Source organism: Manis pentadactyla, chromosome 2, assembly GCF_030020395.1.
Source record: "Manis pentadactyla isolate mManPen7 chromosome 2, mManPen7.hap1, whole genome shotgun sequence".
NCBI lineage: Eukaryota > Metazoa > Chordata > Mammalia > Pholidota > Manidae > Manis > Manis pentadactyla.
In genome coordinates this window covers 102,271,950-102,298,881 of record NC_080020.1, presented here as the reverse complement: position 1 = coordinate 102,298,881, position 26,932 = coordinate 102,271,950, and the positions used below count along the sequence as shown (strand labels likewise).

At 40.4% G+C, this 26,932-nt stretch overlaps 1 protein-coding gene across 1 annotated transcript in view; it reads left to right on the top strand.

The window, feature by feature from the left end:
• The window catches only part of ITGA2 (integrin subunit alpha 2), a 144,415-nt gene that overhangs the window by 22,092 nt on the left and 95,391 nt on the right, over positions 1–26,932 (top strand). Inside the window, exons 2-7 of the mRNA XM_036900382.2 lie at positions 1,777–1,897; positions 16,718–16,827; positions 19,543–19,634; positions 22,466–22,580; positions 22,753–22,880; positions 25,226–25,374. Of these exons, the coding sequence (XP_036756277.2) occupies positions 1,777–1,897; positions 16,718–16,827; positions 19,543–19,634; positions 22,466–22,580; positions 22,753–22,880; positions 25,226–25,374 (715 nt within the window). The remainder of the gene's footprint in view (positions 1–1,776; positions 1,898–16,717; positions 16,828–19,542; positions 19,635–22,465; positions 22,581–22,752; positions 22,881–25,225; positions 25,375–26,932) is intronic.

Genomic DNA, 26,932 nt, shown 5'->3' with positions numbered 1-26,932 from the left:
TGTACATACATGTGTATATATATTCATACAAGTATATGTATTAAATATATATGCATATGTGTGTGTATATAATATAATATAACTGTTAGATGATAAAGTGAACTCCATCATGATTTCATGTTGTAACATGATCTGCTGAGGTCTAATTAACAGGGGAAAAAATGAGGTCATTATATCCAGTCATATGTGATCTTCCCAGCAGTAGATATTTTAAAAATGGGAGCATCTTAATAACGTCTCCCCAAACTTTTACTAGTATGATAGATAATTGGTAACATATTTAAATAACATTTATTGAATTCTGCACAGTGGGGTGAAGTTAAACTGTTGATTGGAAACACCAGTATTCTAAATGTCAGTTCTGGTTCTCTGCCTAATTTGCCATGTTGTTTTCTTTTGCATTTCATTTCCTCAAAAATAAAAAGGAGCAGTGGTGCATATGAATAATAGACATTAAGGAGAAGGTTTGCAAATGTAGAGCTATATAGATTTTGCTACAGAGTATTTCAAAATTATTATTTGTCCTTCTCTTCCTAGCCACACGTATTTCTAAGAAACAATGAGTTAAGCCCTCTTGAGTGAGAGAATCTGTGGTAGAATAATTTTAGCATGTAGAGAGGAACACTGACTACTTTAAGTCCCCAAAGCACCATCACTGACTTCTTTATTCCTTGGGATCCCCCTACACAATCTTCTTCCGGAGGCACACAGGCACAGGGAGGAGTGAGCCCTGTCCTCCGTCCTTCGGGTGCCTGGAACAATGGACTTACAAAATACTGTGTCCTTGCAATGCTGCCCAGAAAGTGGGGCATTCCTCTGTGAAAACACATATTAATGGCACTTTGATGTTGGTTTTAAAGAGTCTACTCCCCTTCAACGTCTGCAAAAATAAATACTGATCTCCAGTGGCGGGAAGCATCCTGCCGTCTCCACACAGCCGTCCGTCTCAGGTTGAAGGACAGCCCGCGTTAATGCCATCAGTGTCAGAGGGAGATTTAGTCCACCTTCCTCTTTCTCCTCATTCCATTTCCATCAGAAATGAGGTTTTTCAGAAAAGTCTATCAAGGCTTTATCCTATCAAGTTCCTTGCTGTTTCCGAAAATGATTATTGTTTCTTGAGCATTCAGAAAGAAGCATCAAAGCACAAAACCATACTTTTGACAGTTGCCACTGGAATACAAGAGATGTGACACCTTTCCCCACATTTTCATCCTCAAAAACCATCCCTTCTGCAAGAAAATGATACAATTTTCACAGAGCTGTGATTGTTTTCCCCTCGTTGATATAGTCGGCAGTGCTTTTGCCACAGACATTTCACAGAGTCCGTGTCAAGATCTTCAGGGGAATTCAGAAGAAATAGGAGGCAGCCTTCAGTCCCCGCCGCTGGTGGCTTAGAGCCTTTGCTGCCTTAGGAAGGACAAATAGACCTGAAGTTACTTAAGAATCCCTAGAGGGTAATTTGTGGTTTAAGAGTTCAAGCCCTTGAATCAGACAGCCCAGGGCTCAAGGGCTGTCCTTACTTTTATCATTTTCCACCTATGAGACACACTCATCTCTAGAAACCTCAGAAAGCTCTGCAAAAAAAATTTAATAGTAACACTTAGCATGGTGCCAAGGTCCCAAGTAAATATTTAAAAAGCAGTAGCTATTATTTCTTGGTAAACACTAATAAGAATAATTATTACATCAAAGTTTTTTTAAGTGGCCTTTGAGAATTATTTTACAAACATATTCACAAGTTGTAAATATGGACTAAGTTTTCATTTCTCTTAACAGGCATTTTAAATTATTGTATGGCATACAATGTTGGTCTCCCAGAAGCAAAGATATTTTCCGGTCCTTCAAATGAACAGTTTGGCTATGCAGTGCAGCAGTTTATAAATCCAAAAGGCAACTGGTAAGAATATTCTCTTCTTTATGATTTCAGAAAAATGCTAAGTAAATTTAATATTTGACTCTAATTGCTTGTTCAAATTGGTACATGAATATATTACTCATAAGTAGTCCTCAAATAACCTTAAATAAAGGATCTTTCCTGAGAGTTGATAACTCCCAGATTGATAATTAATTGGATGGCATAATGGTACTTTTTAAAATCAGGATAGAAAATTTTCTCTATTTCATAGTGAATTCATATTATCAGTTTTGACCATTGAATAAATAGATAGATTTGTCTTCATTTCTTATTCGGAAACTGGTATCCATTGAGTTTTGTAAATGTCCAGCTAGCTAATGCTCCCTCTGGCCCAATTCTAAATGGTAGAAATTTTCCCTCAATTTTCATCAGCAAGGTTTTGTCTACTGGCCTCATTCTAAGTTTCCCTTCTCTACTTCATGTGACAAATGGTCTTCATTAAGCATCAGGCAAAATTTACAAGGGTACCTTTCTCTAATGAATTTAGCATCTTTTATTTTTGCTCAAAAGTGCCCCCAGTTTTTCAGTGCCATCTAGTGGTTGCAATTTTACACCACGGTTACATTTATATGCAACCACATTCATGGATATCAAAATACCTACCCCATTGCTGGTTTCAGTTTCCCATAACGACAGTGAAAATCAGCTCAGAGGAAAGCAGATCATTTTGCAAGTCCTCTTTAGGCAGAAGAGCTCCAGCTGCTCTGCCACCTGAGTGGTACCCACTGGTGGGAAGGAGTCCTGCCAACAGGCCTGTGTCTCCGTGTTGCAGCAGAAGGCTGCACGCTCAGCCTGTTGCTTCTGATCCTGGGGCCTCTAGGGCTCTTTCCAAGGATTAAATGGGTTGTTGTTGGCTTCTCAGATAGGAGCTATATAGTTTATAACCTTTTTTTCTATAGGAACTTATGTTTGATGCTCAAAAAAGTTGAATTCAAAGAAATATTTAGAATCCAAATTATTCTCATGTTGGAGCATACCTATCTGTGTGGTAGGGAAACAACATGAAGTTATCACTCAAGAGGGCAGTGTGGCTCAGAGGCATCTTGGAGGAAGTGAGTTTTGAGCTGTGTCTTAAGGGATAAGATGGACAGGCTGGAGAGGAGTGTTAGCTCGTGTGAGGAGACTGGGAAAACCATGTGTGTGCCGGCAGTCTGTCAGTCATCCGGAAGGATAAGAACAGCCCAGTGGAAATCCAAAGAGGGGCTGTCTTGCCAGTGGGTTTCAGTCCTAGGCAAGTTCACTATAGATTCAGTGTGACCAAAGAAATGACAGTAGAACGTTCTTGGGGTGAAAGGGTTATACCCAACTTTATTCCCATGGTGGCAGGTCAGTCACTAGAATCCCGTCCACTCAGAGCGAGTCTGCATGCAGCAAGCCGGTCTCTGCCTCTGGGCCTCTCTGCCCCTGCAGCCGTCTCAGTCTCTGTCCTCGGTGCTGCCACCACTCCAGTCTTGTCTCTGCTCTCCTGCAGCCTTGCAGCCGTGCTACAATGTCGCCCAGAGCACTGGGCCCAGCTCTTTTATAAAGTCAATACCAATGCATTGCCCACACATGTGTAGTGAGCTAGCCGACCAGGGCCAGGTGAGAATCTTGGCCACAGGAACCTTCACTTTATCCACACTCCACCCCTCCAGGATTCTCATCTCTCAATCTATGTTTCCTCAATCCTCTGCAGTGGTCACTGTGCAAGGAAGCTGAAACATTGTAACCAAATTCCATAATAACAACAGAGGCTATGACAATATACAAATAACAAAAATTACAACAAATTATAATAACCCTCCAGCCTGAGGAGATCCATTGCCACCAAGTGGTTATCCTGGCTGTATTCAAACCAGTTCTACTCAAATGAGTTAACCAAAAGAGAACATGGGTGGGTTTGCAATACACACCTTCTCCAGCCTCTCCAGCAAAAAGTCTTGCAGAGACACAGGCTGGCGTTGTTGCTTTATCTGCCTTCTGCTTCTTCCTCAGCAGCTGGAACCGCTGCTCTGGTCTCAGCTGTTGCCATAGTTCCAGTCATCCAATTTCTGTCTGCTCCTGCCTTTTCAAACCAGCCCACAACTGGGTCCTGTGACCTTCATGGGGCCCCTTAAATTCCTCCTTGGAGAAGCAGACTGTATTTCCTTTTGTGCTGGAGTCTGAGGATAGGTGCAGAGCATGGAGTGCTCCACAACCTGAGGAGGGGGCTGCATCTCTCCTGGAAGAGCCCGCAGTTGCCAGTCCTTCTGGCTTTCCACCAGCTTTCAACCAGGTGGGGTCTCAACTGAGGAGGGGCTGATGCCTCTGGCACTGCAGGGCCTCCACCCCGACCTGTTCGCCAAACCTCCGCTCCTCCATTTCTGGGGCTAACAGCTCCACTACATCCTTCACCTGCCCCACGGCACCTGGCAGCCTGCACTCTCGTGCTGCTTCTTCTTGTGTCACCCCTTCTTGGGCCACTGCTCCTTCTTGTGCTGCTTCCTCTCAGGCTACCACTACATCCTTTACTATTTCCACAGCACTTCATAGTGACACCACTTCAGTCAGCAACAAATTTTCTTTCTCTTGGGGTGGACCCCAGTTCCCCACCCCTTCACAGTATCACATGTCCACTGGGGGACACTCGAGTGTCTCCCCGTCCATAGATGCAGTCTGCTGGAACACTCCTTCCATGAGGGCAGCCTGTTCTTTTTCCTTGGTCACCATTGAATCCTGCCAACTGACCAATTGTCTTGCCAATGGGTTTCAGCCCTGGGCAAGTTCACTATAGATTCAGTGTGACCAAAGAAATGACAGTAGAACAGTCTTGGGGTGAAAGGGTTATACCCCACTTAATTCCCATGGTGGCAGATCAATCACTAGAATCCCGTCCACTCAGAGTAAGTCTGCATGCAGCAAGCCGGTCTCTGCCTCGGGGCCTCTCTGCCCGCAAAGCCATCTCAGTCTCTGTCCTCAGCGCTGCCACCACTCCAGTCTCATTTCTGCTCTCCTGCAGCCTTACAGCCCTGCCACCGTGTTGCCCAGAGCACTGGGCTGAGCTCTTTATATAAAGTCAATAACGATGTATTGTCCACACATGTGTAGTGAGCCAGCCATCTAGGGCCAGGTGAGAATCCTGGCCATAGGAACTTTCACTTTATCCACAGTAGCAATGGCTCTTTGGGGATATGAAAGAGACCACATCTCTGCCAATTACCTAGTGATGCTTTGATAACCATACACTGTGGTGAGAAGATGAGGAAGATGTTACAAATGGTATAGTTTGAACTTGGAATCTAGCAGATGAAGTTGCTAATGATCCTCCCTTTCTACATATATCCAGCCCTGATTCTTTCCTGAGCTGCAGTCCCGTATCAGACTTCTCCACTGGAACACCTGATAGACGTACCAAATGTAACAGAGAAAACAAACACCTCAGTCTCTGCACCAGCTGATGAGGCCAAAAATTCTTGGCCCCTCTCTTTGTCTCACCTCCCCCATACCTCATTCACTGGCCAGTCCTGTTGACCCGCCACTAAAATACAAACGATAAGGCCCATTTCTCACCATCCTTCCTGCTGGCATCCTGGGGGAAGCCAACACCAGCCCTTGCCCATCTCCTGCTTCTCTTCTTGCCCGTTTCCTCACTCGTTAAGCCAGTGTGAACTTTTTTGCATTAAATACCACTACTTCCTAGATTAAAACCCTCTATGGCTTTCCTCTGAAATTAGAATAAATAAAAAACTCCTTAAGGACCCTCCGTGGTCAGTCGTCTCTCCTCATGTTCTCCCCTGACACTATGAGCTCTGTCCTTTGTCTTTCCCTTGAACACACCAAACTCATTCCTGCTTCAAAGCTTCCGCACATGCTTTTCTCCTGCAAGGAACAGTATCCCAAGATCTTCACACGGTTTGCTGGCTCCTATCGTCCAGTCTCAGCTCCAGTGTCTGCTCCTCATCGAGACCTTTCAGGGCAAGCCCAGCCACACTAGCACTGCACCGCACCTTCCAGTCAAGCTCCAGCCTTTTACACTAATTTATTTTCTGTGTAGGTTATTACTATCTGTAAACATCTTTTTCATATATTCATTAACGTCTTTTGCCCTGTTTCTGGAGCATGGGTCTCTGTTTTGTTTACTACGGTGTCTTCAAAACCCAGAGTGGTACCTGGCATTGAGTAGGAGATCAATGATTTTTTGTTGAATGTCTGAATGAAAGTTCTATTTCCAAATGATTTGCTCATGGTATTCTGCAAACTTCAGTAGACTGACTTAAGACTGAGCTGAACAAGACCTTCAGGTCCACTCTAGGGTCCACTTCGTAAGTATGGCCTTCCTGAGGACAGGCTGCCATCACGCTTGGAGTTCTAATTTTTAGGTAACTTTTTATGGGACACGGTAAATCTAAGAGCCACTGTTTGTAATGGATGCTGTCAGGTACAAGAAGCCTGTCAAGGACTATAAGGCAACCCAACCACTGCTACCCTGCAGGCTGGAAGTTGAGTGAGACCAGAAGGGACAAACAGTTGACAGGAACTTAGCAGCAGAGTCCTGGGGAAGTGAGAGGCAGTCATACCTCCTTTCTCTCTCTGGGATTCCCTCTGAGCATGCAAGTGGGTTCTGGACATAACCCTGTGAACACAGACTCTGGTGCTGATAGTGTTATGTCCAGACCAGGGATACCAGACACTTCAGAGTCCTTCCTTGGCCTTCTCCTGACATTCCTGAAAGCCGTATAAACATGAGACAATGGCTCTGGGAAAACAAGGCACCATCCTGTGATTGGTGATGAGTGTCTTTAACTGTTGTAGTGCTTTCTGGAAAGGCCTGGTATGAGGGTTATGAAGCCTTACCTCCCTCAAGCCTATGTAAAACCCACTGGTACGGGCATGCCCACCAAACAAGAAGAGGAGGAGGGAGAGTGCCTGGCTCCCCGCAGGGGCTAAACCTGGTGGAGGGGAGAAGCAGGACTGCAAGAGGGCAGAAGCATGCCTATCGGGGGTCCTTCCACTGGTCTGGCCTTGGAAAAGCTAAGAAGCAGAAGAGGCCACGTCAGGGACATGATCTTTTCATCCATCAGAGGCTGGACACGACACGGGGTGCAGAAAGTACGAAACACAGACCTTATGTTACTCTGTGGAGTAGAATAAATGAGGAGGATTTACGCATTGAGTAGGCAGCCCTGATAATGCCAGAGGCGCGCTAAGTGCCAGCCTCTTGTGGGTAACGGTGCCTGTGCTCTCGAGGTGTCACTAGCTGTGCTCACTCCCTAGTAAGAGCTCATTTTCTCCTCCTGAGGCCTGACACCCAAGGACTGGATTCCCTCATGACCTTTCTCTTTAGCCTGGACACAGGGGCGGGGCCCTGGCCGGATCTGGGTGAAGGGTTTTTCTCGCTCCGGGCTTGAGCAGGCGGCAGCACAGGCCGCCTTCCCAGCTCTCAGGCTCGAGGAAAATAATACGAAACTTGGAACCCAGAGTTGCCTGTTTGTTTTGACAGTTGGCACTGTGCCCTTCTCCTCCTAATTTACGACAGCCGCAGAGCCATTATGGAAGTAGCAGATGTGGAAGGATGGTTTGAACATTATCGTTCCTTCTGAAACTAATCAAGTTAACTTTGGGCACTGAAAGTGGTATTACTGTGAATTCCTTTAACAACTAGACGGCAGCGCGCGCACCCTCACACGCCCTTTTATTTTCTGTACTTCCTTATTGATTGTTCTGGAGCTGCCCTGCTGCTAGTTTTTTCCTCTGCTTGCTCTGACTTTCTTTACAGTCTGTGTTGTTGAGCCTCTTCATCTCTCAGCCCTTTCTTTCCATCTGACAACTCACTTAAGGCCCCAGTCTTGAGGTTTTTTAAGTCGCACTCTGTTGTTCCTAAAGTACAACTTGAACTGTTCCATGTATCCCATGTTACTAAGAATTTATAGGCATATTTTACACTGGGATCTACAAGAATTTAACAAAATGATCTTGACTCTTTTGCTAGTTTTGTTTATTATACTTTTGTTACACTGTGGACTTTTACTCTAGAAATAGTGGTGATACGGCAATGAGAAGCCTAGAGCCTTTTTGACAGTCTCAGACGAGCCGAATAACTTTAAAAGCAAGGTGACCCCCGCCAAGCAGAGCAGTGGGCACCCGTCTGTCAGTTATGCCGTGGTCTCTCTTCCTCCAGTGTCCCTTCAGAGCACTCACTCTGTGCACAGGATGTTCAAATGTAGATGATGCAGTCCTTATCACAATTGTACAAAAGACTGAGGTATGTTTGCAGTCATTTCCTGCTGGCCTGTGGTGATATGCACTGTTTCTGTTTGTCTAACCTGAAGGCTTGTCCCAAGAACAATCCAAGCTCATCCTATGACTAAAAGTCTTAGAACACTGCACTCACTTGGGTGATGAGGACTGTCTGGGAATGGTGGGTATTTCCAGTTGCTGAAATGTATTTCCTTGTGCCAGCAAGGACTGGTGCATGCTTGTTCCTTAAGAAAAGAAGAGAAATAGAGTGAATATTTGTCATGGCTAACAAAAAAAAATTCATTTATGGAATTGTGAGCTCATATTATAGTTCTAACTTTTTAATGAAAATGTTAATAAAACTTTATGTGGTTTATAACTGATTGTCTGGAAGAGATATATAAAAGAATTTTAGGTAAGTAATAAAGCAGAAACATTCAAATCTATAATAGACATCAAAGGTTATGTCATACAGTAACACTGGTAATAACAGTGCCTGGAATTTATTAAGTACTCTTTCTTTGCCAAACACATTATACTCAGAATGACTCTAAGAGCTTTGTAAAACTATTATGCCTTTTACAAATGAGGCGACTGAGACTTTGGAAAGGTTAAGTAGTTGCCTAAGATTACAGAGCTCATAAGTAATAAACACAGGGTAGATTAATGCAAAACAGAGGTAAGATGTTCCAAGTATCTCTATTTTAATACGTATCCAAGGAGGAGAGTAGCAGAATGTAATTGGCATTTATAAATAATATTTAAATATAGTTTTCATAAAAACTTTATAAAGTAAGATAAATGTCATTCAGTATTTTGAATGGAGAGTTCTGATACAGAGATGTGTTGTCTGGGCAGGGATGACAGTACCCACCTGTCTTTTCACTTCCTTGTGGACAGTGATTCATCCTGTAAGTCAAGAGCTAATGCACAAGGGTTTACCCTCATCTTCCCCACCACTAGCTGAGTGACTAAGGGAAAGTCACATGACCTCTCTGGAGCACCCATAGAATGCCATTGCTACCCAACTGAATGTTTTGAGCACCTTGTGAGAGGATAAAAATAAAGCACTTTGAAAATTCATCATTAGCACTGTGTGAAAACATATAGGAAGAAAACCAGGATTGTAATAATGTTCCTCCCTTTCTCTCTGTGCTACCTGCTCTTCGATCATTTCACATCTGTCATCAATTAGCTTCCATGCATACTGGATTAGCTTCATCCATTTCTTCTTTTTCTCTGCCAAGAATGCTGTTCTGATCCCTTTTCCAAAATAATCATGTCTTTGTCTTTCATTATGGCCTTTAAATATTAGCCAGTTGTCAGCCTTTATGTCTGTTTCCAAGGGTGAAGTTCTCTTGCCATTAGGTGGCCCTGGCAGTGCAACAAAATGCTTACTTTGTTTATTCACAGTTTTCTTTTATTTTAAACCCATGACATTTATATCCCTTTTTGTTCTTCCACTACATTTTCTCTTCACTAACTTATAACTTAGTCCAATTTTTGATTCTGTAAATGTATTAGAAGTCTGATAGTAATATAGTTTTACTCTTTTAAGTTTGAAAAAGTTATTATCATTTTCATAAATAATGACTGTGCTATTCCCATGTAATTAAACCACACTCAACCCTATTTATATAGGCTTGCAAAGTGACTTGTCTCCTATCAAGAATGACTTTTCCTAGGCAGGCAGTGCAGGCAGGATAAAAAGGGAACCAAGTACCTTTTAGAACTCCATGGACCACCCTAGTCTTGATTCACCTTCAGTTGTCACACCATAGTTGTTAATTTTTTTCCTACTAGGTTAAAATAATCTTTATGGCTCGATGTTTTAGTGCTTGGTGTTATTTATTATAAAAAATACCTGTAGTAGAAAGGACACTTTAAATATGCCCTGCTCTGATTTGCTTCTTCCTTCCCCCACGTTGAACACAAATGTGTGTATATATCTACAAACACACATACACACTCATCTTTTGTGACTGTATGTGGGATAGATGCACTGATCCAGAGTGTCTGGAGACTGTCAGTGATCTGTGAAAGTCCTCCACGCCTCACCAGCTAGGCTTATAAGTTTCAGCTTTCCTCTGTTAATGCCTGAGTGTTTCTGGAATAAAGTTCATTTACAAATATGAATGGGGTTTACACACGCACACAGCTTCCTGGTGGCCACTTATCTGAAACTTTTCCATCCATCTAACTCCATGTGAAGAAGGATCTAGAGAGCAGTGAGTGGCACAGGTGGAACCTATTTGTTAATCTGTGTATGGCCCACATGATGGCAGAACAATGACTATCTCTCTTCTAGAAAGTCCTAAGCCAACCTAATGTGAGAAAGAATCAAGCATTTGTAATGAAAGGCATAGGTGCACATCTAGGCTTTGTTGCCCGTTAGACATGTAGACTGTTTCTTTAAATGAAAACAGGAATAGTTATAACACTCTACCCCACAAGGTATTTCTAAGGATCAAAGGAGATAATATACATAAAATGAGCTTTATAAACTGTAAAGCGGTTTATAAATGTTGCTTTTCTAATTTTTGTCATTGATAAAACAACAGTGTGCCCAAGCACCCAGTTGAGTGTCTCATGGGCTTTGGTTTATAAAAATCTGGTGGTCTTAAAATCCCTTCTCTCTCCATTAAGGCCCATGAATGTGGAATTTATATCATCACAAGGCTTTAAACTGAATATTTTAGCTTTTGACTTTAACTTCAGGAGAACTCCATGTTGGGTGAGTCAGTGTAACAGATTTTGTTTTTATTGATTCATTTGCTTCTAGTGCAAAAGCTAATTTCCAGGGTTTTCCTGAAACCATAGGCTTAAGATGTTTTATCAGTAATGAGGTTGGTGGACTCCCCCTCGTGGAACTGAAAGACCTTGAGGGTTTAGCCACCCCACTCTTTAAGGAGACAGTCTAGCAGCCAGAGGAGTCCGAGGCAGCTCAATGAGGCTTACATACTAAAACTGCCTTTCTCTACATGCCGAAGAGCCTTAACTATTAAATTTATAATAGCAGAGTTTCCCGGCCAAGAGCTAAACCTGAGCTCTTTTCACCTGTCTTTCTCCTTCCCAGGGCAAAATATCCCCTTGAATGTCTGATAGGCATCTCAAACTTAAAATTCCTCACACTGAGCTCCTGAGCTCCCCTTGTCTCCAAATCTCCTTCTATTGATAGTATCCCCCTTATCTGTTCACTGGCAACTTGTTTCCTTTTCTTTTCTCAGTGAAAAACCTTGTATCATCCTTGACTTTTTCTTTTGTATTCAAAAACTAATTTCTGGAGAAATCCTGCTGACCCTACCTTCAAAATCAAAAAGAAAACCACTTCCCTCTGCCAGCCCTTCACCTGTTGCCTGAACTGCCGCAGTGCCTCTGAAGGGCCTCACTCACACCGCCTTAGCACCAGTGCGATCATTCTCAACAGAGGAGCCCTCAAAATACGTCTAAAATATGGCGGATCACTGCGCTACTTTGCTCAAAACCCTCCAGTGGCTTTCTCACCACACCTAGAGAGCCAAGGTTTTGAAAGTTCATGAAGGCTCTGTGAGCTGGGCCCTTTAGCCATCTAACCTGTCTTCTACCACTTCCCCACTCCCACATTCTGGTCCCGTCAAAGGGCTTTCACGCTCGCTGTTCCCACAGTTTGGGCTACTTTATCATCAGTCTTATGGTTCACTTCTTTAACTCCTTCATGTCTTTGCTTAAATGTCACATTCTCAGTGAGACCTTTTCTGACCATGCTAATAAAGATCACAACACCCTCCTCGCACTCCGAACTCTATCCTGCTCATTTTTGCCACAAAGCAGTGATTGCCGTCACCAGGTCTCCTTACTAAATTTATTGTCTGCCTTTTCTCACAGAATATAAGCTCCACAAGACCAGAAACTTCTGACTTACTGATGTATCCCCAGTGCCGGAATTGAGCCTGGCACATAGTAAGTAGTTCTGGCCACCATGTAAACCCAGCCTCACAGGGTATATACTGCACAAGGCCAGGGACACCATTCACATGGGAACGGTACCCCCTGGAGCTGTACAAAATATCAGCCCCATAGGGTCTCAATAAACAATTTTTGAATCAAGTAAAGCATATTTTGCCCTACTCTTTAAAGTACACCTTGGTCGATAATCTCTATGAAAAATCGCTACTTTAGTATTATTAGCATTATTTAGTATTTAGTATTAAAGGAACACTTGGAGAGGTTAGAGACAGGCTAAAGGACGATATTTATAACAGCCCCTGGATTGTGGGTTTCAAACTACCTATACCACCATAAATACTGCTTACTCACTAAACAAAGTATTTTGAATTCCCTTGGAGGTAGACAAATTGGCTGTGTTTTGGAATGCCACATAATCACTGTTTGCCCACAAGATAATTGAACAGTGTTATTTTAAGTAGTATTGGAAGAATTCCCAGTTTCACTGTAGGAAAAGAGAAGTATTTATGTTGGGGTTTTGTTTTGTTTTAAGAATCAGCACACACAACTGTTAACGCAGCTCTTTCTTCTGGTCATGATTAAGTTAAATCCATACCTTCAACGCAGCTTTGCCGCACGTCGGCCGGGCTTACCCACTAACCCACCCTGTTCACCACCTATGTAACAGTCTCTCCTGGTGTGTTTCTTCCTGCTATGGCTGATTATGTAAAATTGTATGGATAAATATACCAGCCTCCCTCATCTCCCCGTCTGGTTCATTGGAGAAGGTCACAGTTCTCTGAGAGAAGCGACTGGCGATGTCATAGCCTTTCCTTATAAGGACACGTTGTCAGGAACCGGGATTTCACCCGGGCCTTTCTGTGGAACTGAGGAGGAGTGTCCACTGGGAACATTGCCAATGAAGGGGGTGGCAACGGTCTCTGAAAAGTTCTCTGTAGTCGCTAGCATGACCTGCAGGCTACTTACGAATGTGGTGTACGATACTTAAAGAATGAGTCATAAGTGATGAGGACACCCTTGTTGTTCCTCACCAGTCACCAAATGGTCTGTTTCTCCACTGTTTTCAGTTCTTTTGTGTTAAGAGTTTCAAATGGCATAATACTGCCAGAGATTTGTATGTACTCTTTGAAAGAATTTCATGTACTTTTGCATCCTTAGAAGCACAGTGTGCAGAGGCCTGCCTCTCTGTCTCACCAGAGGAGGAGGGCTCAGCTCTCACGGTGGCAGGGGGGTGTCGGGACCCTGCCTGCGTGTGAGGTGAGCATATCCAGAATTCGTTGATGAGGTTGAAAGAGGGGACAGGCAGCGTGTCCAGAGAGACAGCAAGTAGACTGTTGAGCTTTCTCACTGAGAAAACAGGTAGCTAGTGGTGCTTTACCGCTGGAGGCTCAGAGAAACAAAAAGATTAAAGCAAACACTTAACTTATGTTCTTCAGGGTGGTTCTCTTGGGCTATGGTGAGGATGAATGGAGAATGTGTACAGTAGAAGTCACTGGAATGACCATATTTAGTAACACCCAGACATACCCTGTTCTTACCTGCAGTGTAAAGAGTATAGGCTGGGCCCCACAGTGTGGAAGTGCTCTTACAAGGTGACCTTGGCTGGTGTACCTCTGGTCTGCAGCCTCACAGCCACACCCCCAGCACACTCCGTGCAGCCTGATCCTCAGTTCCCAGTTTCTACTCCTTGATGCTTCTGGAACCCAGCCCATCAATTTAGATAGTTTTCCCAATCTGGTCTCTAGGCCAGGACTTCTCACAGCTGAGAATCAGTTATTATACTCAGCTCTCATGAGCTCTGTGAACAGGACTGAGTTGCTCATTTCTTTGTGTCTTGTAGTAAGTTCCATCTGTAAAGTGGAGGTAAAATAACCTCAGCCTTGTTTTGCTCATTAAATTAGATAATGTTTGGAAGGCCTCATACATAGCACCAGCTGCTGTAAGATTTGATTTAATTGTAGGAATTCCCAGCATGCCAAGGGGCAGAGACACACTTGCTAGTATAGTGTCTTGCTGGAAGGTGCTATTTGGTTCTACAAAGATTCCACAGTCAGCTTTTGTTTATAAACGAACAACTAAACAAGTTTGATGCATAGTAGGTATGTGGAGACTGAAACCAAATCAGGAACACCTGACAGAATGGTAAGAGTACAGTGCTTTCCTCTCAGCTGGGTTGAGTGTTTTCACCTCTTATTTTAACTCTATCTTGGACAAAAAGAAATGTTCCTCAATAAGAACAAAATTAAAAATTTTCTACTTAACTTTCCCTCAACCAAGAGAGTTTTCTTAAATGAGAGTGTAGAATCATCCATTCATTTGTTTGTGCATTTGTTTTTTCATTCATCAATTAGCTTACTAGTTCTACAAACACAAGGCCTGGTCCTTATGGATGTTTTCTCTCTAGTGGGGGGATTGGTCCGTAGGCAAGCAGCTACAGGTAATGAGAGAAAAACTGGGACAAGGAAAGGTCAGAGGCTATGCAAGTACTCAGGAAAGCCACCTTGTCTAGATTCGGAAGAGCCAGGGCATGTCCTGGAGGAAGTGGTATCTAATGGGAGATGTGACTAATGAGTAGAACTTTGCCAAGAAGGGACAGCACAATGAAGGTTTAGAAACAAGAGGGACTCTGATTTAGTGGAGAAACTGAGTTAAATGTGACTGAAAAATAGAATTTTGGGAAGATACATGGAAAGAAACAAGGTTGGAGAGGTAAACAAGAGCCAGGTTGTCTCTTTATTTCTTGCTAAGATTTAAAGATGTATCCTGTTCATAAAAATCAGAGGTAGTGCTATGTAGACCCACTATGGAATAGGTGGAATAAAACCAAGGATGTACATAGACAGAAAAAAACAAGCAATTTTCTTTATAAGTTTCCCAATTCCTCTGATTGTCATGAATTTGAGGCATATCAATATGTTCAAGTATGCATTCTAAATCCTACTACTGATTCTCTCTGGCCATTAAAGCAAATATTGAGGCTTACTAATATCCAGCATTAAGATTTTTGTCTTTTTTCAAAAAAACCTTATATGCGTGGTATTGTAATCCTATCTGTATATTATATATATATAGATATATATGTATTTTTTGGTATCATTAATATACAATTACATGAAGAACATTATGTTTACTAGACTCCTCCCTTCACCAAGTCTCCCCCACAAACCCCATTACAGTCACTGTCCATCAGCGTAGTAAGATGCTGCAGAATCTCTACTCGTCTTCTCTGTGTTGTACTATAGATTATATTTCAATAGATAAATTATGCTAAGTTATCTGCTCATAAGAAGACAAAAATTTTCAACTCCAACCTGAACCAAGTTAGCTGAATTAAAGTATTATAGAACGCTCTATAAAAGATTTGAGAGTAATTCTGTAAGACGAATAAGGGGAAAAGCTTATAACTGAACCATTAACTGTCCTTTAAAAAAATCCATATTTTCTTCTTTCCATGGTTGTTCATGCTGTCCCTTTTGCTAAGAATGTTGATGACTACCTTCTTCCTTCAATATCCATTTTTGCATCCTTTGACCATTTTAATGTCTGTTCCAGAGGGGAGCTTACTCATATTTCCATTCATTTGTATTGTTATTGTTTTACTTGTCATGTAGTTGAACCATGGCGCTTAGCATGGGGCACATGTGGTTTAATGGATACAATATTATACAGAAGGCTTATGAAATAATTTAAGTTTCATCAATAGGTAATTTACTCCTTCCCAATTTTGACAAGGAAAAAACATTGAATCAAATGTGCTTCCTAAGTAAGGGATGCTGCTGAATAATTAACCTGCTATAGTTTCTATTCTTCTGTGTCCAGAAATGTCAGGTAAAGGCATAGTCTCTAGTTGGAGAAGCTCTCTAGGAAGTGAAACTAACCACAGGGAGGGTGTGAGCACCAGTCTCTGATGTTATACAGGACATACTGTATAAAGAGAGCCCCATAGGGTATCTGTTCTGTATTTTTGTTAAGGATCCCCTTATAGAGACAATGAACATAAAGCCACTTAGACAACTCATCCCTAAGTAAGTTAACATATGAAAGTGCTTAGGGCATGGAAAGGACTCAACAAATGTTAGTTACTGCTTTTGGTTTTGATATTGTTTCATTCATTAGAACTATGCTGATCAGTATGGCACCCTGTAGATACATGCAGCTACTGAGCACTTGAGATGTTACTTGTCCATGTTGATATGTACTCTAAGTATAAAATATGTACAAAATTTCAAAGACAGTATGGAAAAAGAATGCTCATTAATAGGCCATTCATACTTTTTATATTGATTGCATGCATTTTGGATATGTAGATGAAATAAAATATATGACTTAAGTTATTTTCACCTCTAGCCTGTTATTTTATTAATATGGCTACTAGAAAATTTAAAATTACATATGTGGCCTGCATTATATTTCTACTGGACAGCACCATTTTAGAGAAACCTCCCAGGATGTGGTGGCAAGACCGCTGTACTGCAGGTATTCATCAGGATCTTGATCAGCTACAAGGAAAGGAAGAAGAGCAGCTATAGCTGAACAAATATGAACTGTTCACTTAACAAAACTTGGAATTATATGTAGTTTCTTCACTGTTTTGTGGTCAGTTTTTATCTGTAAGAAACTATAGCTAACACTTTCAAATGAAAAAAACATTTCTATTTTTAGGTTGCTGGTTGGTTCACCTTGGAGTGGCTTTCCTGAGAACCGAATGGGAGATGTGTATAAATGTCCTATTGATCTATCCACTGCTACATGCAAAAAGCTGAATTTGGAAAGTAAGTGGTAATTAGCAAGATGATTTTTCTATAAATAAAAAAATCTCATTTGTTAACTACCCAACTGAGAAACAACAAAACCAATTATAGCACTGTCTTGAAGAACTATAGACAGCTTTTCTTTTGGCCTTCATCACGTTGGTCATAAGGGGTCCAGTTGTACCCAAATTTCTAACACAGTTTGAAGAACAGATTTAATACAATGTGTGCTGAACATGCTGCCTCTTGGACCATCTACGCCCAGAGTGTGGAAGAGTTTTCATCAGTGTTGAAGATTATTTTGCAGATTACTTGCAGAAATCTGAGACTGTCTGTATCTCTTTTTCTTCAGAAACAAATCATTAAGTATAGAATCGTCAGTACTACAGCTGCATTTAGAGGTGCTGAGAAACATGCTGATACTGTCTAAATGGTTGCATCCTAGTAAAAAAGTCACAATTTGGAAATATTTATAATTGTTTGGAATTGCTGTTTTCATTATCCATATTCCAGAGAAGACCTTTAGGTATGATAAGAGTAGCTTCATGTCCTCTGCAGTTTTAAGTCTCTTGCTTTCTATTAATGCAAAAAAGTTACAAAAGGTGCAAGACTAGGAAGCTGAGCAAGTCATATTTCCATGCAATATTTCCCAATGCAAGTAAAAAATTACTCAATATGATGACAATGAGCATCATTCCAAAAAGCTTACACTGGGCAGTCATGGGGTTGTGAAGAATTAAAGCATGAATTAGGGAATTATAGTGTCATGGATATCAAGGGAAAGAAGAGATTAAAAAACAGTGATTAAGAATTAGAAAGAAAAGTAGGAGTGCTTCTTATGCGGCTCTGTGTATCTAATTTCTGGCATGAAGTAGAGGCTCAATAAACATACTTCAGTGAAATGGAAGGGAGTGTCAGTGGTCTTAAATGCTGCGGAGGTTGAAGGGTATGAGGACTGAGTACAGATCACTGGCTTATTTAAGGAGGTGTGGGTGATCGAGATCAGTGCTCTCTAAACATGCGAACACTCCCCATATATATATATAATACACATAGACATATATTATACATGTACACACACATAATACATATACACACACATATATATGACACATATCAATAAAATTTATTAAAGTAATAACGATATATACATTAAGGGTGAGTGCTCATAAGTTTTATTATATGACCTGTAATGTATCATATCACCTCTACTTTTAAACATTCAACCCAACCCTAATATATGTAGTTTATTTTTTTAAATCATATATATGTCTGGCATGTAATCTTCCTAAATAAAAATAAGCTTAAAAGAATAAAAACACACAGAAGTTCTATTATTTTCTTTTCTCTCCTCCATCAGATCATATTTTGTAACTTTCTTGCCTACAGTATAAACCCACTAGTGGTGAAAGGAGAAAATAAAGTACAAAGAATTTATGAGCAGGTGGGTAGTGAGCAAATACAAAGAGTGAAAGTAAACCTCCGTTTCCAGAAGTTGAAGTGAAGGAGATTTGGGGACATAGTTTGATGGGGTAGCAGGGTTAAGACAAGATTGTTCTAATTCAAAGGAGAAGATCCTCTCTGTAGGAGAGTGGGAAGAGGCAATAAAAGGCAGTGACTGTTAGTTAAGAATGGAGTTAACTGGATGGAATTAACACCACTGGTCCTTGGGAAAATGAGTCTCAGAAAGAATGCTCTCTTCTCTAAGGCACAACGGAAAGAAAGAACAAGTATTATTTTACATGGCTAGTCATGATTTCCTTTTAAAATTCACTCACTATTGCTTTGACCCAGATTCTACTGTATGGCATTCTTTGATGACACTTTAGGGTTTATGAGAACAGCGTTTAGACAAAGGTAAGAGAAGCTTCATGTCTGCTCTGCAGTAGACAGGTTATTCACAGAGAGTGATGGGGCCCAGGTTGAGTTTGGAGACTTAAGAAGAAGGGTAGAGTATTTAAATGGTCACCCTGGGACCTGGAGGATAAATGAAAGTGACAGTCTTGGCTTGGCAGAGAATAGAGAGCATGAGAAATTATTATATTGAGGAGAATTGCAATGTCCCATAGCTCTAGAATGAGTGGATGATGCTCTAGTTCAGTGGAGAAGGAGAGCTGTATTTATTATTTTCATGGCTAGTCATGATTTCCTTTTAAAATTCACTCACTATTGCTTTGACTCAGATTCTACTGTATGGCATTCTTTGATAACACTTTAAGGATATTTTTTTCTGATTCAGAATAAAGCATTAGATAGAGCCTTCATGACCTTTGAAAGAGTGGGGATGGCAAACTGGAACCAAATGGTGTCCTCACATAGGTTTTGTTTTGTTTCACCAGCCCCTTGTTTTTAAAAAAATTAAATTTTTATTTAAGTCATGCCTTCTCCAGACTCCACATCTGAATATCTTACATTCTGCCACCTCTGATTAGCTACTGAAGTGAGCTGCCGGATCACTGAAGGTGTCTCATTTCCCCGTGTTAGTTTATGTAACTTGAGCACCTGCATGCCTGACCTTAAATTCAATGCTACATATAAACATGAGTGTGTGGTTTTTTTAACAACTTCCAATTAATGGTGAAGATGTAGTCACTTTTTTTTTTTTTTTCTTTAGGAGAGCAAGGCAGAGGCTTTTATTTAGAGAGAAAGCGAGAGGACAGAACTCCTGGCTCAAGCCAGGAGGGGACAAGAGAGTCCCAATGTAGTCACTTTTTAACATCTTTTTCCCTTTGAAAGCTGCCACAAGCATTCCCAATGTTACCCAGATGAAAACCACTATGAGCCTTGGCCTGACACTCACAAGGAACTTGGGAACCGGAGGATTTCTTGTGAGTATTTACTTTTCAAATCCCATTCCTTTCATGAAAGTGTGAAGTCAGTGTCTTCTCACCATCCCTCCTATCAAATCAGGTCTTGGTGTTTAAATGTTAGAGTATGCTTTTGGATCAATTATGCTGTGTGGGTGTCCGAGGCAAAGGAACAATCTGTTTATGTTTAGACTTCTTAAGGTATACAGTGAGCCCCTTGCCACAGGATATCTTGGAAAGGGGAACAAAAGGAATACCATTGTTGGTAACGGTGGAATTCCAGGTCTTCTTTCTCCTTCCTGCAGGCACATTCACAATGGGTACTGCTAATTCAGAAAGCAGGTTTCAAAGCTAAAACAGTATTTTTGTTTTTGATCATGTGTTCTAACGTCTGGCTCAGAGCACGGCTTAGTCCCTCATCTTCGTTCACGTTAGTATTTTACTCTCACTTAGTTTCTAGGAGGCTGTGAAAAGATATCACAAATCAGTGAAATAGAATGCCTTACTTAACAAGTGGTCTGGAGACTGTGAATTGGTTAATAACCTGCATATTCAAATATGCTTTTAAGTGATATAAAAAACTAGAAGAAACGTAAATTTTCCAAAAGGGATAAATTTCCAAGCTTAGAACTAACAGAAGAAATAACATAGGAAATTGTTGAAAAGATTTGGCTATATAAAAAATGAAAATATCTCACACCAAAAAAAACTTTTAAAGGCAAATAAGAACCCAATCTTATTTGACGCATGTAGGTATATCTTACTTGTACTGCCCTGTTAACATAGTCTTAGCAAACTTAATTTAACTTTACGTTAATTATATCTATTCCATTGGCATGCCATCTTAAAAAGCCAGTGTGTATAATTGTGTTATTCAAAAAATGTAATCAATTTTGAGCAATGTCATTCTATTTTTACTAGCAGATATGACTATTCAGATTTTGGTACAACTCAGTAAATCAGGTATTGCTTATAATAAAATGTTACATCACGGCGTAAATGAATATTGCAGTGAATCTTTATGGTTTACAAGTTCCCAAAGTCTTTATAGTAGGGTTGCTTTCATCTTTTTTTGTTTGCTTATTTGTTTTCAGGTAGAATAAATTCAGAAAGAGGAATATATTGAGATATAGGGATTACAGAATTTACTTCAAAATTTGTAATCTGTAATGTCAGGTAAAGTAAAATAAAATCAAAAGAGAATTTGAGAGATTAACAATCGATGTAGCAAGCAAGAGGAAGGGGACAGACAGAGTAAGAAGGAGGTGGAAAAGAAGAAGGAAGAAGAAAGCCAGAGTTTCCTTTACAGACCTAAAAGGTCAAAATCTTAAGATACTCTTAAGGATTATATGGAAAAGACTGACAAATCATCACATTTTTTGAAACTTCATAAATTCTGGGCATAAAGCAGGAATGTAGTTTTGGCATTAAGAATTGGCATATTCTAATTTCAACTTCTTAATTCTGTTTTCCATTGCTTTTGAAACAAAAAAAATTTCTTGAATACTTCATGAGTTATTTTTCAAGGTGATAAAAGCAAAAAGAACTTGGGGATGAAGATATAGAAATCAATAATTGTATCTGTTATTTGGTAAACTAATCAAGGGTATCGCTCATGATTTCCCCCTAATAAACTGGCAAAATGAGCCAGTTTTATAGGGAAAAAACTGTGGCTTGTTCACTGACCATGAAGTATGACTTCTCCTTTGAGCTACCAACAATTAAACTGGGTCAAATAAATTCCCTTTTGTTCTTCCAATTGCTTTTTGCAAGTTCATGCTTTTCAGTTCAGTTTTAATAATTGATTCACGGCTTTACATAATGTTAAACTTTGTAGATGATTTTAAGAACTTGACTAGCCTTCTCTTTCTGATTTTTCTCTGTTTATGTTCTAATGATTTTAATATTATTTAATGTTTCCCATGTGGCTTAATCAGGATTTAATCAGGAGTTGTTGGCATTCAGGGGCCGCTGACAAGGAGAGATTGGGGACTGGGTTAATTGAAATACTACACCCTGGAGTATGTATGGAGCACAAGGGCAAGGAGATAGGTTCCAGCTTGGATGATTGAAGGTTTGAGGGAGTAGAAATATGGGGTCCTGAAGTCCTCAAAGAAATACTTTATAGCACAATTAAAAAGTGGCAGTTCATGAACTGCATTTGTCTTTGTTTAACACACAGTGTGGGTTTCTTCAATTGAATTTTCACACAAAGTTTGCCTTCTCTGGCTCTTGAAAATCTGGGAGATTTGGTAACCCAAGGTAGTTTCGCCCCAGTCAGTGGTTTCTGCTGAATAGTGTAAATGGAAGAGAGAGCATGGAGGCCTTTGTTCAAGAATAACAATGATAATGATGCTGGCTAACAATTATATACTATTTGCTATTTACCCAATACTCTTCTAAGTGTTTATATCTGTAGATACACTTAAGCTTCACGAAGATAGTGAGTTTGAGTTGCCTCTTTGCTGATGAACCCCCTGGGTCCCAGGTAGTGAAGAGACAAAATATCAACTTTGCACGCACTTTTCTTCTGGGTGTTCTCTGGAAGGAAAGCACCCCTTTTCTCTGGCTTGTCAGGTCACCAGTGTGCCCCTCCCCTAACACCCTCCCCTGACATCCCTGGGCACCTTCTCCCTGAAGACCAGCCCCTGGGCACAGCGCATGCCCCCCTCCCTCACTGCATTTGCTCCACTGCCCTTTCCTGCAAAGGCATTTTTGACTGGATCATTTCAGGAGTTGACAATTCCTAGAGTCTTGTGAAAGAATAGAAATGGTTTCTGATTTTCACAAAAGGAGAGGTTAGAGGACTAACATTTTCCATGTGTTTTGTCATGGTTCTCGTTTCTCTGAAGACATGTGGTCCCCTGTGGGCACAGCAGTGCGGAAATCAGTATTACACCACGGGTGTTTGTTCTGACGTCAGTCCCGATTTTCAGCTCTTGGCCAGCTTTTCACCTGCCGTGCAGAGTAAGTTGTGACAGTGCCGAGGGTCTGAGCAACACCCTACATGACAGGAGGGGGAGCAGTTTATCAAGTGCCACCCTAGCCCTCAACGCCACTTTGGTTTAAGTCTCATTCTCATTATTGTGAAGTTTGAATCACCTATGGAACTCTGTTTCTCTCATCTTTTCCCACATAGCCTGCCCTTCCCTCATAGATGTTGTGGTTGTGTGTGATGAATCAAACAGTATTTATCCCTGGGATGCAGTAAAGAATTTCTTGGAAAAATTTGTACAAGGCCTGGATATAGGCCCCACAAAGACACAGGTATGGATACCAATAATACACACACTAACCCATGGCTTTCTTCCTGAGAAGATACTGTCAGATATGAGGTCTTAACTTTTCATATGCAGATTTCTCAAATCCCTGTATCAAATACACTTAATGGCAATGTAGAATGTTAATTGAAACTTGTACTACATTGACTTATTCTAGGACTTTACCCAATGCTAGTCTTTGTGTTTAGATTTCTTATCTGACACAGGCGTGGATGTGGGACATAGCATTTTGATTCTCTTTAGTTGCTTATTTTTATTCTCCTCTAACTCATAGATTTATCATAAGTCCCAAGACAGCATAATTCCACCATTTATTATTTTATAGTCATTTGTCATATTCTAATCTAGCCTTCTTTTTTTACAATCAGACCCTTCTTGCATAGTCTCTGAAGGAGTCTAATTTGCTTTTCTGTGTTCTTGAGGTAGGCAACCAAAACTCACTCAAGAGCAGAAGCTTCATGCCTCTATAAACTGAACAGCATTTATTTTAAAAGTTCTGAACTTCTTTCTTTCTTATCGGATGTGCCATTTCATGGGTCATTCTGGTTGTAGCATCATGCTGATCCAGTGTGAACAGGGACCAGTTCACAGATTTACTAGCGTACGTTCTTGGGCTGTGTCTGATGCTCCAGAGTCCAACATCTAGTAACAGTTGGGACATTGTCCTTTGAGTGCTCTGCAGTTATCTGTAGTGAAATTTGCTTTCCTGCTTTCTTTTTTTTTATAAGAAGATTATAAAATGTTCTCCCCATTGACATTGCTTTTCAATACCAAGAGGACATTAAGGTCTGCAGAGAATGATGTCAGCCCCTAGAGTAAGGATGTTAGCAGAAGTATTTGGACTTGCTAAACATCCTTTGCATGTTTCACTGTGGGCTTTTACCAGAAAATTCTGTTAAATAAGACTTTGTATAATCCTGGTTTCCACAGAGCATCACTGTTAAGGCCCATTTTAAGAGAAGTTTTCCAGGGGATCTGCTTATTTTTTTCATCTCTAAATGGATGGCCTTCATAACTTGACTTATTGTATTTAATAGTCTCTTGTATGGAATCCATGGCCTTCCTCTTCTTGTCTTCCTGTCCCAATGCATCTTCTTCATCTCTAGAGGTGGTTTTACTTAGTCTCTTTTCTTACGATCTAAATTTTGCCTAACTGTAAGTTCTGACACACCACATTTCTTTACATCTTCTATCCAGCCTTCCCCTTTCTCCCCTAGAAGTTCTGGGGCTCCGTCATGGGAGTCACTACCATCTTCCTCTCAGATTAGACTTTGAAATCCCTACAATTATTTTTGATCCTTTCCCCTTTCTCAAGTCTTACATCCTATCCTAAAAGAGAGGTCCAGGAATACCATATTTTTTACTATCTTCCCAGTGCCTAGTTAACTGCCATCCTAGCAAAAGTAGCTGATTGAATTCAGAAATCCAGCCTTTGGTCCTTCCACCTTCCTTATAGACTACCTCTACTTCAGAGAGCCTTGGGCCGCTGATCTCTCATTGCCACTTCCTGTTCTGGAGGCCCCTACTCCTAGGCGTAGAGAATGATGTCAGCGCCTAGAGTAAGGATGTTAGCAGAAGTATTTGGACTGGCTAAGCTAGAGGATTAGGAGCTGTGCCCAAATATCTTGTTTCAGAAGTTGTTCTGTCTCTCAGGGCTCTCAAATAAGACTCTCCATACTGGCATTTTCTCTGAAAGCCAGAAACTTCCTGCCCACATACATACATAGCAGCTTTCCTCCAGAGATGCTGAAGTCTGTGATTAAAGGAAATCCAGCACAAAAAATACATCCAGATTGACTGTGTTGATGAGAACAGTAATTTTTCTTGTATTCAACTCCAGTTCTTTATTTTATAATTATCCTCAAATAATGAGATATTATCTTCCATCTATGACTGGTTATAATCATTTATATGGTTATGTCCATTGTTAATTAGAAAACTTATTTATATAAATTTAATCTTCCTGTTACTAATTTATTCTAGTATTTATCCATATTAAAATATTATATAGTCATGCTTAAAATCTATATTACTAGCTACTCTGTACTTATTAGATTATACTTAAAAATCTATAACTATTACTCCTGAGAACCTAATTATGCATGATGGCACACCATCTTGCCTATCCACAATACTGTTTCTGTGCACTGACAGAGCCTCTGACGAAGAAGTCATTCCATTGGAAAGAAATCAGTATTCTTAAGAACAAAGTTAGAAATGATTCCCTTAAGCTACCAGCCCAGTCCAAGTGAGCTGTTGATTTTGGTTATAATGGTTACATTGAAATTGAACTTAATGACAGCCCCTTACTAAACTTATGCTCTCTTAAAGGTGGGGTTAATTCAATATGGCAATAATCCACGAGTTGTGTTTAACCTGAATACTTTTAAAACCAAAGCTGAAATGATTGAAGCAACATCTAAGACATTCCAGTATGGTGGCGATCTCACAAACACATTCAAAGCAATTCAGTATGCAAGGTAAGTTATGATGCTACTAAGCCAATATTTTGGTAGAATACAAGTGCTTCTAAGTAAGAAGAAAGGAAAGAAAAGGCAAAGAAAAATAATGTACCTGATAACACACTTAAATCAGAAATAATGAAGAAAAGTTCCAACATTCTGTAACTGGAACACTTTGAGAAGGCAGTGAGGAATTAAATTTAAAAATCTTCGATTTCTGAGGCTTCTATAAAAATATGACTTGACTTTTTAAATTTTTTATGAAGTAAATGAAGACATTAGGGTAAATAGGAATTCAAGCAGTCTGCAATTGTTAATATTGGTCAAGGCCACAGACAAGTTAAGCTAATGGAGCTCTTCATGTAAATTGATCAGGGCTAGAGAATCTTAAATGCTAATGACTGAAGGGTCTGAACTGAATGGGTTTATTATGGTTTTCACAATCTGAGGCCTGTGAATTTTACAACCACACAGCACTTTCCTAATCCTTAGCTCAGTTTTTCTATTTTTCTCAGCATTGCTGACTTTCATCTTCACTCTCTTTTTAGTCATACTATCTTTACAAAAATGCTGAACACTCTCCTATTGTTATAAAATAAATGAGAACAATAAGCTCACCTTCCTTTAAACCTGCTTCCTCTTTCATCTTGTGCATGCCTTCCTTCCACTACTGTAATTCCAGGAAAGCAGTGTCTATGCCTGGTCTTTCCACATCCTTGAAATGTGGCTCTGCCACCAGATAAATGTGGCCCACTTAATCACTCAGCAACCCCCTGGTCTGCCTCAAGCCCCATCTTCTGTAACTTCCCTGAACATTTGATAATGATGAGCGTGCACTGCTATTCCTGCCCCAGTTCCCATGACATCACAAACTTCTGGAATCCCTGCCAACTCTTTGTCAACAACTTTGCCTCTTCACTGACTCCTTTTTGCATTTTTTTCTTCACTAAACAGAGCCCTTTTTTTAATAGCCATTTGCTCTCAGGCATTGTATCCACTCTCATGGCATCAGCATCAGCCTCGGGTGGGTCACCCCATGGCTGTGTTGTCGACCCTGAGCCCTCCCAAAGTTCACACGGGTATGGCTGATGCTGTATCTTTTTTTTTTTTTTTTTTTTTTTTAAATAATTATTTTTTATTGAAGGGTAGTTGACACACAGTATTACATTACATGAGTTTCAAGTGTACAACACAGTGGTAGAACATTTATATACATAATTCTAGGTTCCAGCTATCACTCTACAAGGCTGTTACAATATCTTGACTATATTCCTTATGCTATACATTACATCCCGGTTACTAATTTATTTTACCATTGGAAGTCTGTCCTTTTTTTTTTTTTTTGTGAGGGCATCTCTCATATTTATTGATCAAATCGTTGTTAACGACAATAAAATTCTGTATAGGGGAGTCAATGCTCAATGCAGAATCATTATTCCACCCCAAGCCTAATTTTTGTCAGTCTCCAATCTTCTGAGGCATAACAAACAAGTTTTTACATGTAGAACAAATTCTTACATAATGAATAAGTTACATTGTGAACAGTACAAGGGCAGTCATCACAGAAACTTTCGGT